This window comes from Poecile atricapillus, chromosome 2 (genome assembly GCF_030490865.1).
Source record: "Poecile atricapillus isolate bPoeAtr1 chromosome 2, bPoeAtr1.hap1, whole genome shotgun sequence".
NCBI classification, from domain to species: domain Eukaryota; kingdom Metazoa; phylum Chordata; class Aves; order Passeriformes; family Paridae; genus Poecile; species Poecile atricapillus.
This window is the reverse complement of record NC_081250.1, coordinates 153,842,613-153,863,663: the sequence shown is the minus strand read 5'-3', so window position 1 is coordinate 153,863,663 and position 21,051 is coordinate 153,842,613. Positions and strand designations below refer to the sequence as shown.

Genomic DNA, 21,051 nt, shown 5'->3' with positions numbered 1-21,051 from the left:
ACACCGGGGACACCGGGGGGGGGAGGGGACACGGGGACATTTGGGGACACTGGGGGGGGGACATGGGGTTGGGGACACTGGGGGGGGAGGGGACAGCCAGGATTGGGGTCTTGGGGACATTGGGGACACGGGGTTGGGGACATTGGGGGGGGGATATTGGGGACACTGGGGGGGAGGGGACACCCCGGGTTGGGGTCTTGGGGACACTGGGGGGGGGGGATTTGGGACACCTGGGGACACTGGAGGGCATTGGGGACACCGGGGACATTTGGGGACACTGGGGGGGGGACACGGGGTTGGGGACACTGGGGGGGGAGGGGAGGGGACAGCCAGGATTGGGGTCTTGGGGACATTGGGGACACGGGGTCGGGGACATCAGGGACACCTGGAGGGGGGGATTGGGGTCTTGGGGACACCGTGGGGGGAGGGGACAGCCAGGATTGGGGACACCGGGGACACCCAGGATTGGGGGACCCAGGGCTGGGGACACCTGAGGTGCCACCGGGAGGGACCCCCCATATTGGGGACACTGGGGACACCTGGGGGAAGGGACTGGGGGGGCTTTGGGGACACTTGGGGGGGGGGCAGGGGACACCCTGGGGCCGGGGTCACGGGGGGAGCACTGGAAGGTCACCGGGGCAGGGACACTGGGGACACTGGGAGGACACTGGGGGACACTGGGGGGACACTGGGGGACACTGAGGGGACACTGAGGGGACATTGGGGGGACACTGGGGACACTGGGGGACACTGGGGGGACACTGGGGGACACGGGACTGGGGCCAGCAGTGACCCCCGGATTTGGGGTTGGGGTCCTGGAGGGCTCAGGGGGTCCAGGGGTGACCCCAGGACAGGGACAGGGGACAGGGACAGGGATGGGGACAGGGACAGGGGACAGGGACAGGGACAGGGGACAGGGACAGGGGGTGGCCCCAGGACAGGGGACAGGGACAGGGACAGGGACAGGGACAGGGACAGGGACAGGGACAGGGACAGGGGTGACCCCAGGACAGGGACAGGGACAGGGACAGGGACAGGGACAGGGACAGGGACAGGGACAGGGACAGGGAGTGGCCCCAGGACAGGGGACAGGGACAGGGACAGGGGACAGGGGACAGGGACAGGGACAGGGACAGGGATGGGGACAGGGACAGGGGACAGGGGTGTCCCCAGGACATGTCCGGGGGTCTCCTGGGTGGGGCTGACCCCTCCCCAGGCCCTCACCATGGAACCATTCCCATGTCCCCTCAGTGTCCCCTCAGTGTCCCCTCAGAGTCCCCCCGGTGTCCCCCCAGTGTCCCCAGTGTCCCCAGTGTTCCCTCAGTGTCCCCCCAGTGTCCCCCCAGTGTCCCCAGTGTCCCCAGTGTCCCCAGTGTCCCCCCAGTGTCCCCCAGTGCCCTCCAGTGTCCCCTCAGTGTCCCCAGTGTCCCCCCAGTGTCCCCTCAGTGTCCCCAGTGACCCCTCAGTGTCCCCCCAGTGTCCCCAGTGTCCCCAGTGTCCCCTCAGTGTCACCTCAGTGTCCCCCAGTGTCCCCCCAGTGTCCCCAGTGTCCCCAGTGTCCCCAGTGTCCCCCAGTGACCCCCCAGTGTCCCCTCAGTGTCCCCCCAGTGTCCCCCCAGTGTCCCCAGTGTCCCCAGTGTCCCCCAGTGACCCCCCAGTGTCCCCTCAGTGTCACCTCAGTGTCCCCCCAGTGTCCCCTCAGTGTCCCCCAGTGTCCCCCAGTGTCCCCCCAGTGTCCCCCCAGTGTCCCCCAGTGTCCCCAGTGTCCCCCCAGTGTCCCCAGTGTCCCCAGTGTCCCCCAGTGACCCCCCAGTGTCCCCCAGTGTCCCCAGTGTCCCCCCAGTGTCCCCAGTGTCCCCAGTGTCCCCCAGTAACCCCCCAGTGTCCCCTCAGTGTCCCCCAGTGTCCCCCCAGTATCCCCCAGTGTCCCCAGTGTCCCCAGTGTCCCCAGTGCCCCCCCAGTGTCCCCAGTGTCCCCAGTGCCCCCCCAGTGTCCCCAGTGTCCCCAGTGCCCTCCAGTGTCCCCAGTGTCCCCCAGTGTCCCCAGTGTCCCTCAGTGTCCCCAGTGTCCCCAGTGTCCCTCAGTGTCCCCGGTGTCCCCCAGTGTCCCCTCAGTGTCCCCTGTGGCCATCCCCACCATGGACCTGCTGCCGCTGACCCTGACCCTCCTGGTGATGACCACGATGACCTCGATGACCTCAATGGCCACCATGACCACCATGATGACCACCATGACCACCATGACCATGATGACCACCATGACCATGATGACCACCATGACCATGATGACCTCAATGACCACCATGACCATGATGACCATGATGACCACCATGATGACCACCATGACCACAGTGACCGCGGCCACCACCGTCCCGGCCACCGTCCCCACACCTCTGCTGGTTCCTCTGGACATGTCCCCGGACTCGTTCGATGACCGCTACCGTGGCTGCGGCCGCGCCATGACCGCGGCGCTGCCGGCCCTCAACCGCTCCGAGTTCCTCCAGGGCGGTCACTTGGCCGAGGCCTGGGCTCTGGCCGAGTCCGAGCGGCGCGTCCGGCCGGTGTCACCGGTGTCCCCTCTGTCCCCGGCTCAGCTCACGGCCCTGCTGGCCTACACGGCGCCGGTTCCTCTCCACCGGACCTTCAACGCCGCCGTCCGCTCGTCCGGCCGCTCCGGCCGCGATTACCGCGACAATTTCCACTTCAAGGCGTTGCATTTCCTGCTGACCGGCGCGGTGACCGCGCTGAGGGACGCGCGGGGAGCGCGGTGTCACCGCGTGTTCCGCGGGGTGCGCGGGGTGCGCTTCCGGACGCGGCCGGGCCGGACGGTTCGCTTCGGTCACTTCGCTTCGGCCTCGCTGAGGAACCGGAGCTCCTGGAGCTTCGGGATGGACACGGCGTTCCAGGTGAGCACCTGCCATGGGGTGGAGATCCGGGAATTCTCCTTCTTCCCGCACGAGGAGGAGGTGCTGATCCCGCCCTTCGAGACCTTCGAGGTGACAGAGGTGACAGAGGTGACACGGGTCACCGGAGCAGGGGACACCGCGGGGGACACCGGGGACAGCGGAGGGGTCACAGTGAGGATCGGGCTGCGCTCCACCGGAGTCTTCAGCAAATACAACTGCGAGTGGCTGAGAGGTGACAGAGGGGACAGGGAGGGGACAGGGAGGGGACAGAGAGGGGACAGCGAGGGGACAGGGAGGGGACAGGGAGGGGACAGCGAGGGGACAGGGAGGGGACAAGGAGGGGACAGGGAGGGGACAGCGAGGGGACAGGGAGGGGACAGAGAGGGGACAAGGAGGGGACAGAGAGGGGACAGGGAGGGGACAGGGAGGGGACAGAGAGGGGACAGGGAGGGGACAGGGAGGGGACAGGGAGGGGACAGCGAGGGGACAGAGAGGGGACAGGGAGGGGACAGGGAGGGGACAGGGATGGGACAGAGAGGGGACAGAGAGGTGACAGGGATGGGGACAGGGAGGGGACAGGGAGGGGACAGCGAGGGGACAGAGAGGGGACAGAGAGGGGACACGGAGGGGACAGGGAGGGGACAAGGAGGGGACAGGGAGGGGACAGAGAGGGGACAGAGAGGGGACAGGGAGGGGACAGGGATGGGACAGAGAGGGGACAGAGAGGGGACAGGGAGGGGACAGAGAGGGGACAGGGAGGGGACAGGGAGGGGACAGAGAGGGGACAGAGAGGGGACAGAGAGGGGACAGGGAGGGGACAGAGAGGGGACAGGGATGGGACAGAGAGTGGCTGAGAGGTGACAGAGAGGTGACAGAGAGGGGACAGGAGGGGACAGGGAGGGGACAACGAGGGGACAGCGAGGGGACAGGGATGGGGACAGGGAGGGGACAGGGATGGGACAGGGAGGGGACAGAGAGGGGACAGGGAGGGGACAGGGATGGGGACAGAGAGGGGACAGGGAGGGGACAACGAGGGGACAGGGAGGGGACAGGGAAGGGACAGCGAGGGGACAGGGAGGGGACAGGGATGGGACAGGGAGGGGACAGAGAGGGGACAGGGATGGGACAGGGAGGGGACAGCGAGGAGACAGAGAGGGGACAGGGAGGGGACAGAGAGGGGACAGAGAGGGGACAGGGATGGGACAGGGAGGGGACAGGGATGGGGACAGAGAGGGGACAGAGAGGGGACAGGGAGGGGACAGGGAGGGGACAGGGAGGGGACAACGAGGGGACAGGGAGGGGACAGGGAGGGGACAGGGACGGGACAGGGAGGGGACAGGGAGGGGACAACGAGGGGACAGGGAGGGGACAGGGCCAGGGCCACCACTGCGCTGCCACTGTCCCTCCCCCCGACAGAGCAGCGCTGTGGGGACAGGTCCCCGTTGTCACCCCCTGTCACCTCCTGTCACCTCCTGTCACCTCCCTTGTCACCCCCTGTCACCTCCTGTCACCCCCTGTCACCTCCTGTCACCTCCTGTCACCTCCTGTCACCTCCTGTCACCCCCCTTGTCACCCCCTGTCACCTCCTGTCACCTCCTGTCACCTCCTGTCACCCCCTGTCCCCTCCTGTCACCCCCCTTGTCACCCCCTGTCACCTCCTGTCACCTCCTGTCACCTCCTGTCACCCCCTGTCACCTCCTGTCACCCCCTGTCACCTCCTGTCACCTCCTGTCACCTCCTGTCACCCCCTGTCACCTCCTGTCACCTCCTGTCACCTCCTGTCACCCCCTGTCACCTCCTGTCACCTCCTGTCACCTCCTGGCACCCCCTGGCACCCCCTGGCACCCCCTGTCACCTCCCTTGTCACCCTCTGTCACCTCCTGTCACCTCCTGTCACCCCCTGTCACCTCCTGTCACCTCCTGTCACCCCCTGTCACCCCCTGTCACCTCCTGTCACCTCCTGTCACCCCCTGTCACCTCCTGTCACCTCCTGTCACCCCCTGTCACCTCCTGTCACCTCCTGTCACCCCCTGTCACCTCCTGTCACCTCCTGTCACCCCCTGTCACCTCCTGTCACCTCCTGTCACCCCCTGTCACCTCCTGTCACCCCCTGTCACCTCCTGTCCCACTCACTCCCCCCCTGTCCCTCTTTGTCCCCAGGTGGGAGTGTCCCCAGGCCCCTCCCCCACCTCGGGGGGCTCCTCGTGGCCACCACAGCCCTGGCAGTGGCCACTGGGACCTTCTGAGCCACGAGGCCACCAAGGTCACCGAGGTCACCAAGGTCACCGAGGTCACTGCGGCCACCAAGGTCACCGAGGTCCCTGTGGTCACTGTGGCCACTGGGACCTTCTGAGCCATGAGGCCACCAAGGTCACCAAGGTCACTGTGGCCACCAAGGCCACCGAGGTCACTGCGGCCATCAAGGTCACCGCGGTCACTGTGGCCACCAAGACCTTCTGAGCCACCAGGCCACCAAGGTCACCGAGGTCACCAAGGTCACCGAGGTCACTGCGGCCACCAAGGACACCGAGGTCACTGAGGTCACTGCGGCCACTGGGACCTTCTGAGCCATGAGGCCACCAAGGCCACCAAGGTCACTGTGGCCACCAAGGTCACCGAGGTCACTGTGGACACCAAGGTCACCGTAGTCCCTGTGGCCACCAAGGTCACCGAGGTCACTGTGGCCACCCAAGGACACCGGGACCTCCTGAGTGACAAGGCCACCACCGTGGTCACTTTGGCCACTGTTGTGGCTGTGGTCACTTTGGCCACCACGAGCACTGGGGTCACCAAGGCCACCAGGACCCCCTGAGCCACAAGGCCACCACCAAGGCCACCACTGTCACTGTGGTCACTTTGGCCACCGTGGGTACTGGGCCACTGGAGTCACCATTGTCACCATGGCCATTGTGGCCACTGTGGCCGCTGTGACCACTGAGGCCACCATGGCCACCAAGGCCACCATGGCCACTGTGGTCACCAATGCCACCATGGCCACCAAGGTCACCATGGTCACTGTGGCCATTAACGCCACTGTAGCTACAATGGCCACCAAGGCCACCACAGCCACCAAGGCCACCATGGCCACCATGGCCACTGTAGCCACCAAGGCCACCATGGCCACCAAGGCTACCAAGGCCACCATGGCCACCGTGGCCACCATGGCCACCAAGGCCACCATGGCCACCATGGCCACCATGGCCACCAAGGCCACCAAGGCCACCATGGCCACCGTGGCCACCATGGTCACCATGGCCACTGAAGCCACTGTGGCCACCAAGGCCACCATGGTCCCCAAGGCCACCATGGCCACCATGGCCACCAAGGCCACCAAGGCCACCATGGCCCCCATGGCCACCAAGGCCACCAAGGCCACCATGGCCACCATGGCCACCATGGCCACCAAGGCCACCATGGCCACCATGGTCACCATGGTCACTCAGGCCACCATGGTCACCATGGCCACTGAAGCCACTGTGGCCACCAAGGCCACCAAGGCCACCAAGGCCACCAAGGCCACCGTGGCCACCATGGTCACTCAGGCCACCATGGTCACCATGGCTACTGAAGCCACTGTGGCCACTGTGGCCACCAAGGCCACCATGGCCACCAAGGCCACCGTGGCCACCGTGGCCACCATGGCCACCATGGCCAGGACAAGGGGACAGAGCCATGGTTGCCACCAGGAGCGGGGACAGGACAGGGGGTGGTGGCCGCGGTTCTTCGCTTTTGGGGATTTTTTGTGTCCCTTTCCCGATAATTTTAATTCTCTAAATTCTAAATTTTAATTCTTTAAATTTTAATAATTTAATTTCCCGATAATTAAACTGGATTTGCCTCAATCAAAAAATGATCCTCTCACTTTAACCCAAATTAAGGGATTTGGGGTCGGGTTTAGGGGATTTAGACCCAAATTAAGGGATTTGGGGTCTGGTTTATTTGATTTAGACCCAAATTAAGGGATTTGGGGTCGGGTTTATTTGATTTAGACCCAAATTAAGGGATTTGGGGTCTGGTTTATTTGATTTAGACCCAAATTAAGGGATTTGGGGTCGGGTTTGGGGGATTTAGACCCAAATTAAGGGATTTGGGGTCTGGTTTAGGGGATTTAGACCCAAATTAAGGGATTTGGGGTCCGGTTTATTTGATTTAAACCCAAATTAAGGGATTTGGGGTCTGGTTTATTTGATTTAGACCCAAATTAAGGGATTTGGGGTCCGGTTTATTTGATTTAGACCCAAATTAAGGGATTTGGGGTCTGGTTTGGGGGATTTAGACCCAAATTAAGGGATTTGGGGTCTGGTTTAGGGGATTTAGACCCAAATTAAGGGATTTGGGGTCTGGTTTATTGGATTTAGACCCAAATTAAGGGATTTGGGGTCTGGTTTATTTGATTTAGATCCAAATTAAGGGATTTGGGGTCTGGTTTATTGGATTTAGACCCAAATTAAGGGATTTGGGGTCTGGTTTATTTGATTTAGACCCAAATTAAGGGATTTGGGGTCCGGTTTAGGGGATTTAGACCCAAATTAAGGGATTTGGGGTCTGGTTTGGGGGATTTAGACCCAAATTAAGGGATTTGGGGTCTGGTTTGGGGGATTTAGATCCAAATTAAGGGATTTGGGGTCGGGTTTGGGGGATTTAGACCCAAATTAAGGGATTTGGGGTCTGGTTTATTGGATTTAGACCCAAATTAAGGGATTTGGGGTCTGGTTTATTTGATTTAGACCCAAATTAAGGGATTTGGGGTCCGGTTTAGGGGATTTAGACCCAAATTAAGGGATTTGGGGTCTGGTTTGGGGGATTTAGACCCAAATTAAGGGATTTGGGGTCTGGTTTGGGAGATTTAGACCCAAATTAAGGGATTTGGGGTCGGGTTTGGGGGATTTAGACCCAAATTAAGGGATTTGGGGTCTGGTTTATTTGATTTAGACCCAAATTAAGGGATTTGGGGTCGGGTTTGGGGGATTTAGACCCAAATTAAGGGATTTGGGATCCGGTTTAGGGGATTTAGACCCAAATTAAGGGATTTGGGGTCCGGTTTATTTGATTTAGACCCAAATTAAGGGATTTGGGATCCGGTTTGGGGGATTTAGACCCAAATTAAGGGATTTGGGGTCTGGTTTATTTGATTTAGACCCAAATTAAGGGATTTGGGGTCCGGTTTAGGGGATTTAGACCCAAATTAAGGGATTTGGGGTCTGGTTTATTTGATTTAGACCCAAATTAAGGGATTTGGGGTCTGGTTTAGGGGATTTAGACCCAAATTAAGGGATTTGGGGTCGGGTTTGGGGGATTTAGACACAAATTAAGGGATTTGGGGTCCGGTTTATTTGATTTAGACCCAAATTAAGGGATTTGGGGTCCGGTTTAGAGGATTTAGACCCAAATTAAGGGATTTGGAGTCGGGTTTGGGGGATTTAGACCCAAATTAAGGGATTTGGGGTCCGGTTTAGGGGATTTAGACCCAAATTAAGGGATTTGGGGTCTGGTTTATTTGATTTAGACCCAAATTAAGGGATTTGGGGTCTGGTTTAGGGGATTTAGACCCAAATTAAGGGATTTGGGGTCTGGTTTGGGGGATTTAGACCCAAATTAAGGGATTTGGGGTCGGGTTTATTTGATTTAGACCCAAATTAAGGGATTTGGGGTCTGGTTTATTTGATTTAGACCCAAATTAAGGGATTTGGGGTCTGGTTTATTTGATTTAGACCCAAATTAAGGGATTTGGGGTCTGGTTTAGGGGATTTAGACCCAAATTAAGGGATTTGGGGTCCGGTTTGGGGGATTTAGACCCAAATTAAGGGATTTGGGGTCTGGTTTAGGGGATTTAGACCCAAATTAAGGGATTTGGGGTCTGGTTTAGGGGATTTAGACCCAAATTAAGGGATTTGGGGTCGGGTTTAGGGGATTTAGACCCAAATTAAGGGATCTGGATTCAGTGGTTTCAGCCTGAATTGAAGGTTTTAGGCCTGAATTAAAGGATTTTAATCCAGATTAAGGGATTTCGATCTGAATGAAAATATTCCAACCAGAATTAAAGGAGTTAGGCCTGATTTAGGGGATTTAAACCGCAATTGAGTGATTTAAACCAGCATTAAGTGATTTTAACCAGAATTAAGTGATTCTAACCAGAATTAAATTATTTAAATTAGAATTAAGCTATTTAAACCCGAAGTAAGTGATTTCAGCCTAAATTAAGTGATTTTAACCAGAATTAAATTATTTAAACCCGAATCAAGTGATTTAAATCAGAATCAAGCGATTTAAACCAGAATTAAGTGATTTTAACCAGAATTTAGGGATTTAAACCACAATTAAGTGATTTAAACCACAATTAAGCCATTTAAATCAGAGTCAAGCAATTTAAATCAGAATTAAGTGATTTAAACCCAAATTAAGTGATGTAAACCCGAATTAAGTGATTTAAACCCGAATTAAGCGATTTCTGGGCCGGTTTAAGGGATTTTGGCCATTTTGGAGGTTCGGGGGGTCCCTGTGGGCTCCCATCCCCCCCTCACTGGTGGCTCCTCCCAGTAAAACCAGTTGGGGCCCCCCCCCCACCCTCGGGGAGGGGGAGGGGCGGCTCCGGAGCCCCCGAATTCCCGGGATTTACCTGGAAAATGCCCCAAAATGTCCCCGGGCTCCTCCCCTCCCCCCCCCCGCGGTGCCCTCTGTCCCCTTTGTCACCAAATGTCCCCTCCCCCCCCCCGGAGCCGTTGGGATCTCCGGGAAGTTGGGGGTTAATTACCTTAATTACCTTAATTACCCCTAATTGGGCTGGGACAAGGGGACAAGGTCCCGGTGCCACCTCACGGGGCAAAGTCCTCGTCAGTCACCGTGTCCCTGTCACCCCATCCTTGTCACCCTGTCCCTGTCACCCTGTCCCTGTCACCCTGTCCCTGTCACCCTGTCCCTGTCACCCCATCCTTGTCACCCCATCCTTGTCACCCTGTCCCTGTCACCCTGTCCTCGTCACCCTGTCCCTGTCACCCCATCCTTGTCACCCTGTCCCTGTCACCCTGTCCTCGTCACCCTGTCCCTGTCACCCCATCCTTGTCACCCTGTCCCTGTCACCCTGTGCCCATGGTGTGATGGGGTGGGGTCGGAAGGGCTTGGGACACCGGGAGGGACACCAGGATGGACATGGGGACATCAGGAGGGACATGGGGATGGACATGGGGACACTGGGAAGGACATGGGGACATCGGGAGGGACACCAGGAGGGACATGGGGACACTGGGATGGACACTGGGATGGACATGGGGACACTGGGATGGACACTGGGATGGACATGGGGACACCAGGAGGGACATGGGGACACTGGGAAGGACATGGGGACATCAGGAGGGACAAGGGGACACTGGGATGGACATGGGGATGGACATGGGGACACCAGGAGGGACATGGGGACATCGAGATGGACACCAGGATGGACATGAGGACATTGGGAGGGACATGGGGACACTGGGATGGACACCAGGATGGACATGGGGACACCAGGAGGGACATGGGGACACCAGGAGAGACATGGGGACATCGGGAGGGACAGACACAGGGACATGTGGACATCAGGATGGACATGGGGACACCGGGAGGGACATGGGGACACCAGGAGGGACATGGGGATGGACATGGGGACACCAAGAGGGACATTGGGACACCAGGAGGGACATGGGGACATCAGGAGGGACATGGGGACACTGGGAGGGACATGGGGATGGACATGGGGACACCAGGAGGGACATGGGGACATCGAGATGGACACCAGGATGGACATGGGGACATCGGGAGGGACATGGGGACACTGGGATGGACATGGGGACATCAGGATGGACATGGGGACACTGGGATGGACACTGGGATGGACATGGGGACACCAGGAGAGACATGGGGACATTGGGAGAGACATGGGGACACCGGGAGGGACAGACACAGGGACATGGGGACATCAGGATGGACATGGGGACACCAGGATGGACATGGGGACACCAGGATGGACATGGGGACACCGGGAGGGACATGGGGATGGACATGGGGACACCGGGATGGACATGGGGACACCGGGATGGACACTGGGATGGACATGGGGACACACGGACAGAGGGACACCGCCACAGGTGACAGCAGCACCCAGGTGTGACACCGGGGCACCCCCAGGTGTCCCCAGGCCCAGGGGTGACACTGGCACCCCCAGGTGTCCCCAACACCCCCAGGTGTCCCCAGCACCCCCAGGTGTCCCCAACACCCCCAGGTGTCCCCAGGCCCAGGGGTGACACCGGCACCCCCAGGTGTCCCCAACACCCCCAGGTGTCCCCAGGCCCAGGGGTGACACTGGCACCCCCAGGTGTCCCCAACACCCCCAGGTGTCCCCACCCCCAGGTGTCCCCAGGCCCAGGGGTGACACTGGCACCCCCAGGTGTCCCCAACACCCCCAGGTGTCCCCACCCCCAGGTGTCCCCAGGCCCAGGGGTGACACTGGCACCCCCAGGTGTCCCCAACACCCCCAGGTGTCCCCACCCCCAGGTGTCCCCAGGCCCAGGGGTGACACCAGCACCCCCAGGTGTCCCCAAGGGTGTGGCCCCAGGTGACAGCGGCCCTGGGCCGTGTGGAGAGAGGGGCTGGCCCTGGGGACAACATCCAGCCTGGCAGCACCACACAGGGGACACAGGGGTGACACAGGGGTGACACACAGGGGTGACACACAGGGGTGACACAGGGGTGACACACAGGGGACACAGGGGTGACACACAGGGGACACAGGGGTGACACACAGGGGACATGGGTGACACACAGGGGTGACACAGGGGTGACACACAGGGGTGACACAGGGGTGACACAGGGGTGACACACAGGGGTGACACAGGGGTGACATGGGTGATGTTCTGCGTGTGCCACCTGTGTCACCTGTGTCACCTGTGTCACCTGTGTCACCTGCACTGTGCCCCTGTCCTGGGTGGGCTGTGGGGACAGCCCAGCACCCAGGGGTGACACCCACAGGTGACCCCGGAACCCAGAGGTGACACCCAGAGGTGACCCCGGAACCCAGAGGTGACACCAAGGTGACCACAGCACCCAGAGGTGACACTGAGGTCACAGCAGTGACACCCACAGGTGACCACAGCACCCAGAGGTGACACTGAGGTCACAGCAGTGACACCCACAGGTGACCACAGCACCCAGAGGTGACACTGAGGTCACAGCAGTGACACCCACAGGTGACCACAGCACCCAGAGGTGACACCCACAGGTGACCCCGGCACCCAGAGGTGACACCCAGAGGTGACCACAGCACCCAGAGGTGACACCCAGAGGTGACCACAGCACCCAGCGGTGGCACCGGTGTCACAGCGGTGACACCCAAAGGTGACCCCAGGCCCAGCCGAGTGCCCTGGGTATGGACTGGGGGTGACCAGGGGTGACCCGGGGGTGACCCAGGGGTGTCCCAGGGGTGCCAGGCTGGGGACTGTGTGTCCCTGTCTGTCCCAGGGTGTCCCCAGGGGTGTCCCCAGGGTGTCCCCAGCTGTCCCTGTCTGTCCCTGTCTGTCCCCAGGGGTGTCCTCATCTGTCCATGTCCATCCCGGTGTGTCCCAGGGGTGTCCCTGTCCGTCCCCATCTGTCCCTGTCTGTCCCCAAGGGTGTCCCCGTCCGTCCTGCCCGTCCCCAGGGGTGTCCCTGTGTGTCCCTGTCTGTCCCCAGGAGTGTCCCTGTCTGTCCCCGTCTGTCCCGGTCTGTCCCGGGGGTGTCTCAGGGGTGTCCCTGTCCGTCCTGTTTGTCCCCAGGAGTGTCCCGGTGTGTCCCTGCCTGTTCCCCTGTGTCCCAGGAGTGTCCCGGTGTGTCCCTGCCTGTCCCCAGGGGTGTCCCGGTGTGTCCCCGTGTGTCCCCGTGTGTCCCGGGGGTGTCTCAGGCTGTCCCTGTCTGTCCCCGTGTGTCCCGGTCGGTGCCGGTCGTGTCTCAGGCTGTCCCCAGGGGTGTCCCTGTCTGTCCCCAGGGGTGTCCCGGTGTGTCCCCACCTGTCCCGGTCGGTGCCGGGGGTGTCTCAGGCTGTCCCCAGGGGTGTCCCGGTGTGTCCCCAGGGGTGTCCCGGTGTGTCCCCGTGTGTCCCGGTCGGTGCCGGGGGTGTCTCAGGCTGTCCCTGTCTGTCCCCGTGTGTCCCGGTCGGTGCCGGGGGTGTCTCAGGCTGTCCCCAGGGGTGTCTCAGGCTGTCCCCAGGGGTGTCCCGGTGTGTCCCCAGGGGTGTCCCTGTCTGTCCCCGTGTGTCCCGGTCGGTCCCGGGGGTGTCTCAGGCTGTCCCTGTCTGTCCCCAGGGGTGTCCCGGTGTGTCCCCAGGGGTGTCCCGGTGTGTCCCCACCTGTCCCGGTCGGTCCCGGGGGTGTCTCAGGCTGTCCCGGTGTGTCCCTGTCTGTCCCCGTGTGTCCCGGGGGTGTCTCAGGGGTGTCTCAGGCTGTCCCCAGGGGTGTCCCGGTGTGTCCCCATCTGTCCCGGTCGGTCCCGGGGATGTCCCTGTCTGTCCCTGTCTGTCCCTGTCTGTCCCCGTGTGTCTCAGGGGTGTCTCAGGCTGTCCCCAGGGGTGTCCCTGTCTGTCCCCAGGGGTGTCCCGGTGTGTCCCCACCTGTCCCGGTCGGTGCCGGGGGTGCGGGCCGTGCCCCGCGGGGTGAATGAATCGTTAACCCGGCCCAATCTCAGCCCGGGCCAATCAGGGCCGCGAGCCCGGGCGGGTTTTACAGCCCCGCTGTCCCCACCGCTGTCACCCCAGTGCCACCACCGCCAGTGCCACCGCTGTCACCAGTGCCACCGCTGCCACCGCTGTCACCATGGCCGCGCCGCGCCTGCTGCCGCTGCTGCTGCTGCTGCCGCTGGCCCCGGCCGTGCCCCCCGCGCTGGCCCAGCCCCGGGGGTCACCGGCCCGGGGCCAGCCCGGGGGGGCCCTGCTGGCCCTGCAGGCGCTGCTGGCGTCGGGCGAGGGCCGGCTGGGCCGTGGCGAGCTGGGGGCCCTCGTGGCGAGCGTGGCCGGCCGTGCGCAGTGCCCGCGAGAGCCGTGCGGAGAGGTGACAGCCGCGCCCGGGGACGGCGACACGCGGGGACAAAGGGCGGCTGGCAGCGGGGGAGGGGAGAGGGACAGCGGGGGACGGGGGTTGGGACACCTGGGCTGGGGCACCTGGGCCGTGTGCACCGTGTGTGGCACTTGTGTCACCTGTGTCACCTGTGTCACACCTGGGCCGTGTGCACCGCGTGTGTCACCTGTGTCACCTGTGTCACACCTGGGCTGGGGCACCTGGGCCGTGTGCACTGTGTGTGACACCTGTGTCACCTGTGTCACCTGTGTCACCTGGGCCGTGTGCACTGTGTGTGACACCTGTGTCACCTGTGTCACCTGTGTCACCTGTGTCACACCTGGGCTGGGGCACCTGGGCCGTGTGCACTGTGTGTGACACCTGTGTCACCTGTGTCACCTGTGTCACACCTGGGCTGGGGCACCTGGGCCGTGTGCACCGTGTGTGGCACCTGTGTCACCTGTGTCACACCTGGGCCATGTGTTACCTGTGCCGTGTGCACCGTGTGTGTGTGTCACCTGTGTCACCTGTGTCACCTGTGCCGTGTGCACTGTGTGTGTCACCTGTGTCACCTGTGTCACCCGTGCTGTGTTACCTGTGCCGTGTGCACTGTGTGTGTCACCTGTGTCACCTGTGCTGTGTGTGTCACACCTGTGCCATGTGCACCGTGTGTGTCACCTGTGTCAGCTGTGCTGTGTGTGTCACCTGTGTCACCTGTGTGTCACCTGTGCCATGTGCACTGTGTGTCACCTGTGTTGTATTACCTGTGCTGCTACCTGTGCCATGTGTGTCACCTGTGCTGTGTGTGTCACCTATGCCGTGTGCACTGTGTGTGTCACCTGTGTCACCTGTGCCATGTGTGTCACCTGTGCCGTGTGCGTCACCTGTGCCATGTGTGTCACCTGTGTCACCTGTGTCACCTGCGCCGTGCCCACTGTGTCTCACCGTGTGTGTCACCTGTGCCATCTGTGTCACCTGTGTCACCTGTGCCGTGCCCGCTGTATCACACCGTGTGTGTCACCTGTGCCACATCTCCCTGTGACCCTTTGTCCCCCCTCCTCACCCCTGTCCCCGCAGTGTCCTCTGACGTGTCCCTGTCCCCTCCATGTCCCCTGACGTGTCCCTGTCCCCTGATGTGTCCCTTGATGTGTCCCTGTCCCCACAGTGTCCCTGTCCCCTCCCTGTCCCCTGACATGTCCCTGTCCCCTCCCTGTCCCCTGACGTGTCCCTGTCCCCACAGTGTCCCTGTCCCCTGATGTGTCCCTGTCCCCTCCCTGTCCCCTGACGTGTCCCTGTCCCCGCAGTGTCCCTGTCCCCTGAGGTGTCCCTGTCCCCCCCGTGTCCCCTGACGTGTCCCTGTCCCCTCCCTGTCCCCTGACGTGTCCCTGTCCCCACAGTGTCCCTGTCCCCTCCCTGTCCCCTGACATGTCCCTGTCCCCTCCCTGTCCCCGCAGTGTCCCCTGACGTGTCCCTGTCCCCTCCCTGTCCCCTGACATGTCCCTGTCCCCTCCCTGTCCCCGCAGTGTCCCCTGACGTGTCCCTGTCCCCACAGTGTCCCTCGGTGCCAGCGCTGCTGGCCCTGGCCGGGCAGGGCTCAGGTGACACCGCCGGGCTCGAGGCCACCGCGCTGTCCTGGCTGGGGGCGGCCGTGGTGGCCACGCTCAGGGACCCCCCGGGCGCCTGTGGGGACATCGACGGGGACATCGACGGGGACATCGGTGGGGACACCAACGGGGACATCGATGGGGACACCAAGGCCACCACGGGCTCCTGGGCCAGCCGTGTCCGCGCCCTGCACTGGGAATTCACCAGAGATGTCACCAGCAATGTCACCAGCAATGTCACCAGAGGTGTCACTGGAGGTGTCACTGGCAATGTCACCACCAATGTCACCACCAATGTCACCGTCGCTGGCCATGGTGGCCCCGGGCTGCGGGAGGTGGCCGAGCTGCTGGCGGCCATCGAGCCCAACTACCGCAGTGACAACGGCCAGCAGGTGAGGGGACACAGGGACAGGTGAGGGGACACGGGGACACGGGGGACAGGGGGACAGGGGGACAGGGGGAGGGTGAGGGGACACGGGGACAGGTGAGGGGACAGGGGAACAGGGGGACAGGGGGACACAGGGACAGGGGGACAGGTGAGGGGACACGGAGACACGGGGACATGGGGACACGGGGACACGGTGACCTGTGGGTGTCACAGATGATCCCAGGGTGACCCCAGGGTGACCCCAGGGTGACCCCAGGGTGACACGGTGACCTGTGGGTGTCACAGGCCTGCGTGGACGCTCAGGGGGTGCTGGCAGCCACCGCCGGGGTGTCCCCAAGGGTGGGGACCGGGCGTGTGCTGGTGGCACTCGGGGTCCTGGTGCTGCATGGCCGCTGCCTCTGCCCTGGGGACATCGGGGACAGCGGGGACACCCCCGGCTCCCACCCTGGGGACACCGAGAGACATCCTGGGGACACCGAGAGCCACCGTGGGGACACTGAGAGCCACCATGGGGACACCCAGAGCCACCGTGGGGACACTGAGAGCCACCGTGGGGACACTGAGAGCCACCGTGGGGACACTGAGAGCCACCGTGGGGACACCGAGAGCCACCGTGGGGACACTGAGAGCCACCGTGGGGACACCGAGAGCCACCCTGGGGACAGCACCTGGCACCCTGGGGACACCAAGAGCCACCATGGGGACATCGGGGACAGCGGGGACACCCCCAGCCCCCACTGTGGGGACACTGAGAGACATCCTGGGGACACCGAGAGCCACTGTGGGGACACCGAGAGCCACCGTGGGGACACCGAGAGCCACCGTGGGGACACCGAGAGCCACCGTGGGGACAGCAGGGACAGCGGGGACACCCCCAGCCCCCACCCTGGGGACACCGAGAGCCACCCTGGGGACAGAACCTGGCACCCTGGGGACACCGAGAGACATCATGGGGACACCAAGAGCCACTGTGGGGACATTGGGGACAGCGAGGACACCCCCAGCCCCCACCCTGGGGACACCGAGAGACACCCTGGGGACACCCAGAGCCACCGTGGGGACACTGAGAGCCATCCTGGGGACACTGAGAGACACCCTGGGGACACCGAGAGACATCATGGGGACAGTGAGAGACACCCTGGGGACACCGAGAGCCACCCTGGGGACACCGAGAGCCACCGTGGGGACACCGAGAGCCACTGTGGGGACATTGGGGACAGCGAGGACACCCCCAGCCCCCACCTTGTGGACACCAAGAGCCACCCTGGGGACAGCACCTGGCACCCTGGGGACACCAAGAGCCACCACGAGGACACCAAGAGCCACCCTGGGGACACCGAGAGCCACCGTGGGGACAACACCTGGCACCTCAGGGACACTGGTGACAGGGACACCCCCCATGGTGACACAGAGAGCTGGCACCATGGGGACACCGGTGACACGGACACCCCCCATGGTGACACCAGTGACACGGACACCCCCCATGGGGACACCGGTGACACGGACACCCCCCATGGTGACATCGGTGACATTGTCGCCCGTGGGGACCCTGAGAGCCACCACAGCCCCGCAGCCGCCAGCCCCTGGTCTGGGGACAGCAGGGACAGCGTCACTGTCCCCACGGCCACCAACAGCAGCGAGGATGAGGAGCAGCTCAGCAACACCCAGAGTGAGAGGGGACAGGGACAGGGACAGGGACAGGGGACAGGGACAGGGGACAGGGATGGGAACAGGGACAGGGGACAGGGACAGGGATGGGGATGGGGACAGGGGACAGGGACAGGGACAGGGGACAGGGGACAGGGACAGGGACAGGGGACAGGGATGGGGACAGGGACAGGGGACAGGGACAGGGACAGGGGACAGGGGACAGGGAGAGGGGACAAGGACAGGGGATGGGGACAGGGACAGGGGACAGGGACAGGGGACAGGGACAGGGGAACAGGGGACAGGGATGGGGACAGGGATGGGGACACGGGGACAGGGGACAGGGGACAAGGATGGGGACACGGGGACAGGGACAGGGACAGGGGACAGGGGACAGGGGACAGGGGACAGGGGACAGGGACAGGGATGGGGACAGGGGATGGGGACAGGGACAGGGACAGGGAGGGGACAGGGATGGGGACAGTGACGGAGAGGGGGACAGGAGGGGACAGGGATGGGAACAGGGATGGGAACAGGGATGGGACAGGGATGGGGACATGGAGGGGACAGGGACAGGGGACAGGGACAGGGGATGGGGACAGGGATGGGACACGGAGGGGACAGGGAGGGGACAGGGAGGGGACAGGGACAGGGGACAGGGGACAGGGGATGGGGACAGGGACAGGGGACAGGGACAGGGGACAAGGATGGGGACATGGAGGGGACAGGGACAGGGAGGGGACATGGAGGGGACAGGGATGGGGACAGGGATGGGACAGGGGATGGGGACAGGGACAGGGACATGGAGGGGACAGGGATGGGGACAGGGAGGGGACAGAGAGCAGGATGGGGACAGTGTCCTGCTGTCCCCCTGGGATTGGCAGGGACTCTGTCCCCGTCCCAGGGTACATGTTGGGGACAGTGACAGGGCTGGGGACAAAACTGGGGACAGGGACAAGGCAGGGGACAGGGACAGGGACACGGGGACAGGGACATGGGGACAGGGACAGGGACAGGACTGGGACAGTGCCCTGCTGTCCTCCTGGGGCTGTCCCTGTCCCTGACCCGTGTCCCTGTCCCCCTGTCCCTGTCCCTGTCCCTGTCCCCTGTCCCTGTCCCTGTCCCTGTCCCCCTGTCCCTGTCCCTGTCCCCTCCATGTCCCCATCCCTGTCCCTGTCCCTGTCCTTGTCCCCGTGTCCCTGTCCCTGTCCCCGTGTCCCTGTCCCCGTGTCCCTGTCCCTGTCCCTGTCCCTGTCCCTGTGTCCCTGTCGCTGAGCCGTGTCCCTGTCCCTGTCCCTGTCCCCCTGTCCCTGCCCCTGTCCCTGTCCCTGTCCCTGTCCCTGTCCCCCTGTCCCTGTCCCTGTCCCCCTGTCCCTGTCCCTGTCCCCGTGTCCCTGTCCCTGTCCCTGTCCCCGTGTCCCTCTCCCCCTGTCCCTGTCCCCGTGTCCCTGTCCCCTGTCCCTGTCCCTGTCCCTGTGTCCGTGTCCCTGTCCCCCTGTCCCTGTCCCCCTGTCCCTGTCCCCCTGTCCCTGTCCCTGTCCCTGTCCCCGTGTCCCTGTCCCTGTCCCTGTCCCTGTCCCTGTCCCCGTGTCCCCCTGTCCCTGTCCCTGTCCCCGTGTCCCTGTCGCTGAGTCGTGTCCCTGTCCCTGTCCCTGTCGCTGAGCCGTGTCCCTGTCCCAGGGTACGTGTTGGGGACAGTGACAGCGCTGGCCCTGGCGCTGGTGCCGCTGGTGGCGCTGGCGCTGGTGCTGTACCCGCGCTGTCCCTGCTGTCCCCGCTGTCCCGGATGTCGCGGATGTCGCGATTGTCGCCGCTGTCGCGGCTGTCGCGGGCGCTGGTGGCGCCCCCTGCTGGACGGGCTGGCGGCCGGGGCGCTCAGCGGGGACGCGCTGCTGCACGTGCTGCCACAGGTGGGGACATTGGGGACATCGGGGACATTGGGGACATTGGGGACATTGGGGACATTGGGGACATCACTGGGGACATTGGGACATTGGGGACATTGGGGACATTGGGGACATCGGGGACATCGGGGACATCGGGGACATTGGGGACATCGGGGACATTGGGGACATTGGGGACATCACTGGGGACATTGGGGACATTGGGGACAGCCTGGGGACATTGGGGACATCGGGGACATCGGGGACATTGGGGACATTGGGACATTGGGACATTGGGGACGTTGGGGACATCACTGGGGACATTGGGACATTGGGACATTGGGGACACTGAGGACATTGGGGACAGCCTGGGGACACTGGGACATTGGGGACATCGGGGACATTGGGGACATTGGGGACATCGGGGACAGCCTGGGGACATTGGGGACATCAGGGGACATTGGGGACGTTGGGGACATTGGGGACATTGGGGACAGCCTGGGGACATTGGGGACATTGGGGGACATTGGGGACATCACTGGGGACATCAGGGACACTGGGGACATTGGGGACAGCCTGGGGACATTGGGGACATCACTGGGGACATTGGGGACACTGGGGACATCGGGGACATTGGGGACATTGGGGACATTGGGGACATTGGGACATTGGGGACAGCCTGAGGACACTGGGACATCGGGGACATTGGGGACATTGGGGACGTTGGGGACATCACTGGGGACATTGGGGACACTGGGGACAGCCTGGGGACATTGGGGACATTGGGGGGACATTGGGGACACTGGGGACACTGGGGGGACATTGGGGACAGCCTGGGGACATTGGGGACATTGGGGACAGCCTGGGGACATTGGGGACATTGGGGACACTGGGGACATCGGGGACATTGGGGACATTGGGGACAGCCTGGGGACATTGGGGACATTGGGGGACATTGGGGACACTGGGGACATTGGGGACATCACTGGGGACATTGGGGACACTGGAGGGACATTGGGGACGTTGGGGACATTGGGGACAGCCTGGGGACATTGGGGACATTGGGGGACATTGGGGACGTTGGGGACATTGGGGACATTGGGGACAGCCTGGGGACACTGGGACGTTGGGGACGTTGGGGACATCACTGGGGACATTGGGGACAGCCTGGGGACAGCCTGGGGACATTGGAGACATCAGGGACATCACTGGGGATACGGGGGGGACAGCCTGGGGACACTGGAGACACCCAGAGGACACTGAGGTGACATCGGGGACACGGGGGGGGACACGGGGGGGGGGACACAGAGGCTGCTGTGGGGGACACTGGGGGGCACTGGGGGGACACTGGGGACACACGGGGGTGACACGGGGGTGACACGGGGAGGTGACAGCGCTGTCCCCACAGGTGCTGGGGATCCACAGCCACGCGGGGGGACACTGGGGACACTGGGGACACGGGGGTGACACGGGGAGGTGACACGGGGAGGTGACAGCAGTGTCCCCACAGGTGCTGGGGATCCACAGCCACGCGGGGGGACACTGGGGACACTGGGGACACACGGGGGT

At 62.9% G+C, this 21,051-nt stretch overlaps 2 protein-coding genes across 14 annotated transcripts; both read left to right on the top strand.

The window, feature by feature from the left end:
* The first annotated feature begins 1,680 nt into the window (after window positions 1-1,680).
* Window positions 1,681-5,699, top strand: LOC131575089 (GPI-linked NAD(P)(+)--arginine ADP-ribosyltransferase 1-like). Of its 7 annotated transcripts, XR_009276694.1 has the most exons (4): window positions 2,105-3,138; window positions 5,067-5,187; window positions 5,286-5,330; window positions 5,429-5,497. XR_009276694.1 is itself a non-coding variant. In XM_058830101.1 (3 exons), coding segments are annotated over exons 1-3 (1,110 nt in total). In that variant the 5' UTR covers window positions 1,681-1,689; the 3' UTR covers window positions 5,153-5,223. The 7 variants fall into 7 exon arrangements, 6 of the variants coding, with proteins under 6 accessions (XP_058686084.1, XP_058686083.1, XP_058686082.1 ...); XM_058830101.1 differs by lacking the exons at window positions 5,286-5,330; window positions 5,429-5,497 and adding an exon at window positions 1,681-1,690 and having other exon boundaries at window positions 2,116-3,138; window positions 5,067-5,223; XM_058830100.1 differs by lacking the exons at window positions 5,286-5,330; window positions 5,429-5,497 and adding an exon at window positions 5,581-5,699 and having other exon boundaries at window positions 5,067-5,178.
* On the top strand, window positions 5,249-6,756 carry LOC131575095 (uncharacterized). Of its 7 annotated transcripts, none has more exons than XM_058830111.1 (5): window positions 5,249-5,276; window positions 5,331-5,410; window positions 5,447-5,517; window positions 5,846-6,457; window positions 6,503-6,756. In XM_058830111.1, the coding sequence occupies exons 1-5, from the start codon at window positions 5,263-5,265 to the stop codon at window positions 6,692-6,694; spliced, it is 969 nt and encodes a 322-aa protein (XP_058686094.1). In that variant the 5' UTR covers window positions 5,249-5,262; the 3' UTR covers window positions 6,695-6,756. The 7 variants fall into 7 exon arrangements, with proteins under 7 accessions (XP_058686094.1, XP_058686092.1, XP_058686096.1 ...); XM_058830109.1 differs by having other exon boundaries at window positions 5,447-5,526; XM_058830116.1 differs by lacking the exons at window positions 5,249-5,276; window positions 5,331-5,410 and having other exon boundaries at window positions 5,490-5,499; window positions 5,846-5,908; window positions 5,963-6,457.
* Window positions 6,757-21,051: the final 14,295 nt, after the last annotated feature.

Bases quoted from the DNA above. Each gene is read 5' to 3' on its own strand.
- LOC131575089 (XM_058830101.1), top strand. The intron at 3,139-5,066 runs GTGACAGAGGGG...CTTTGTCCCCAG, and splicing joins CAACTGCGAGTGGCTGAGAG to GTGGGAGTGTCCCCAGGCCC.
- LOC131575095 (XM_058830109.1), top strand. The intron at 5,527-5,845 runs GTCACTGTGGAC...GTGACCACTGAG, and splicing joins TGGCCACCAAGGTCACCGAG to GCCACCATGGCCACCAAGGC. The intron at 6,458-6,502 runs GTCACCATGGCT...GTGGCCACCAAG, and splicing joins TGGTCACTCAGGCCACCATG to GCCACCATGGCCACCAAGGC.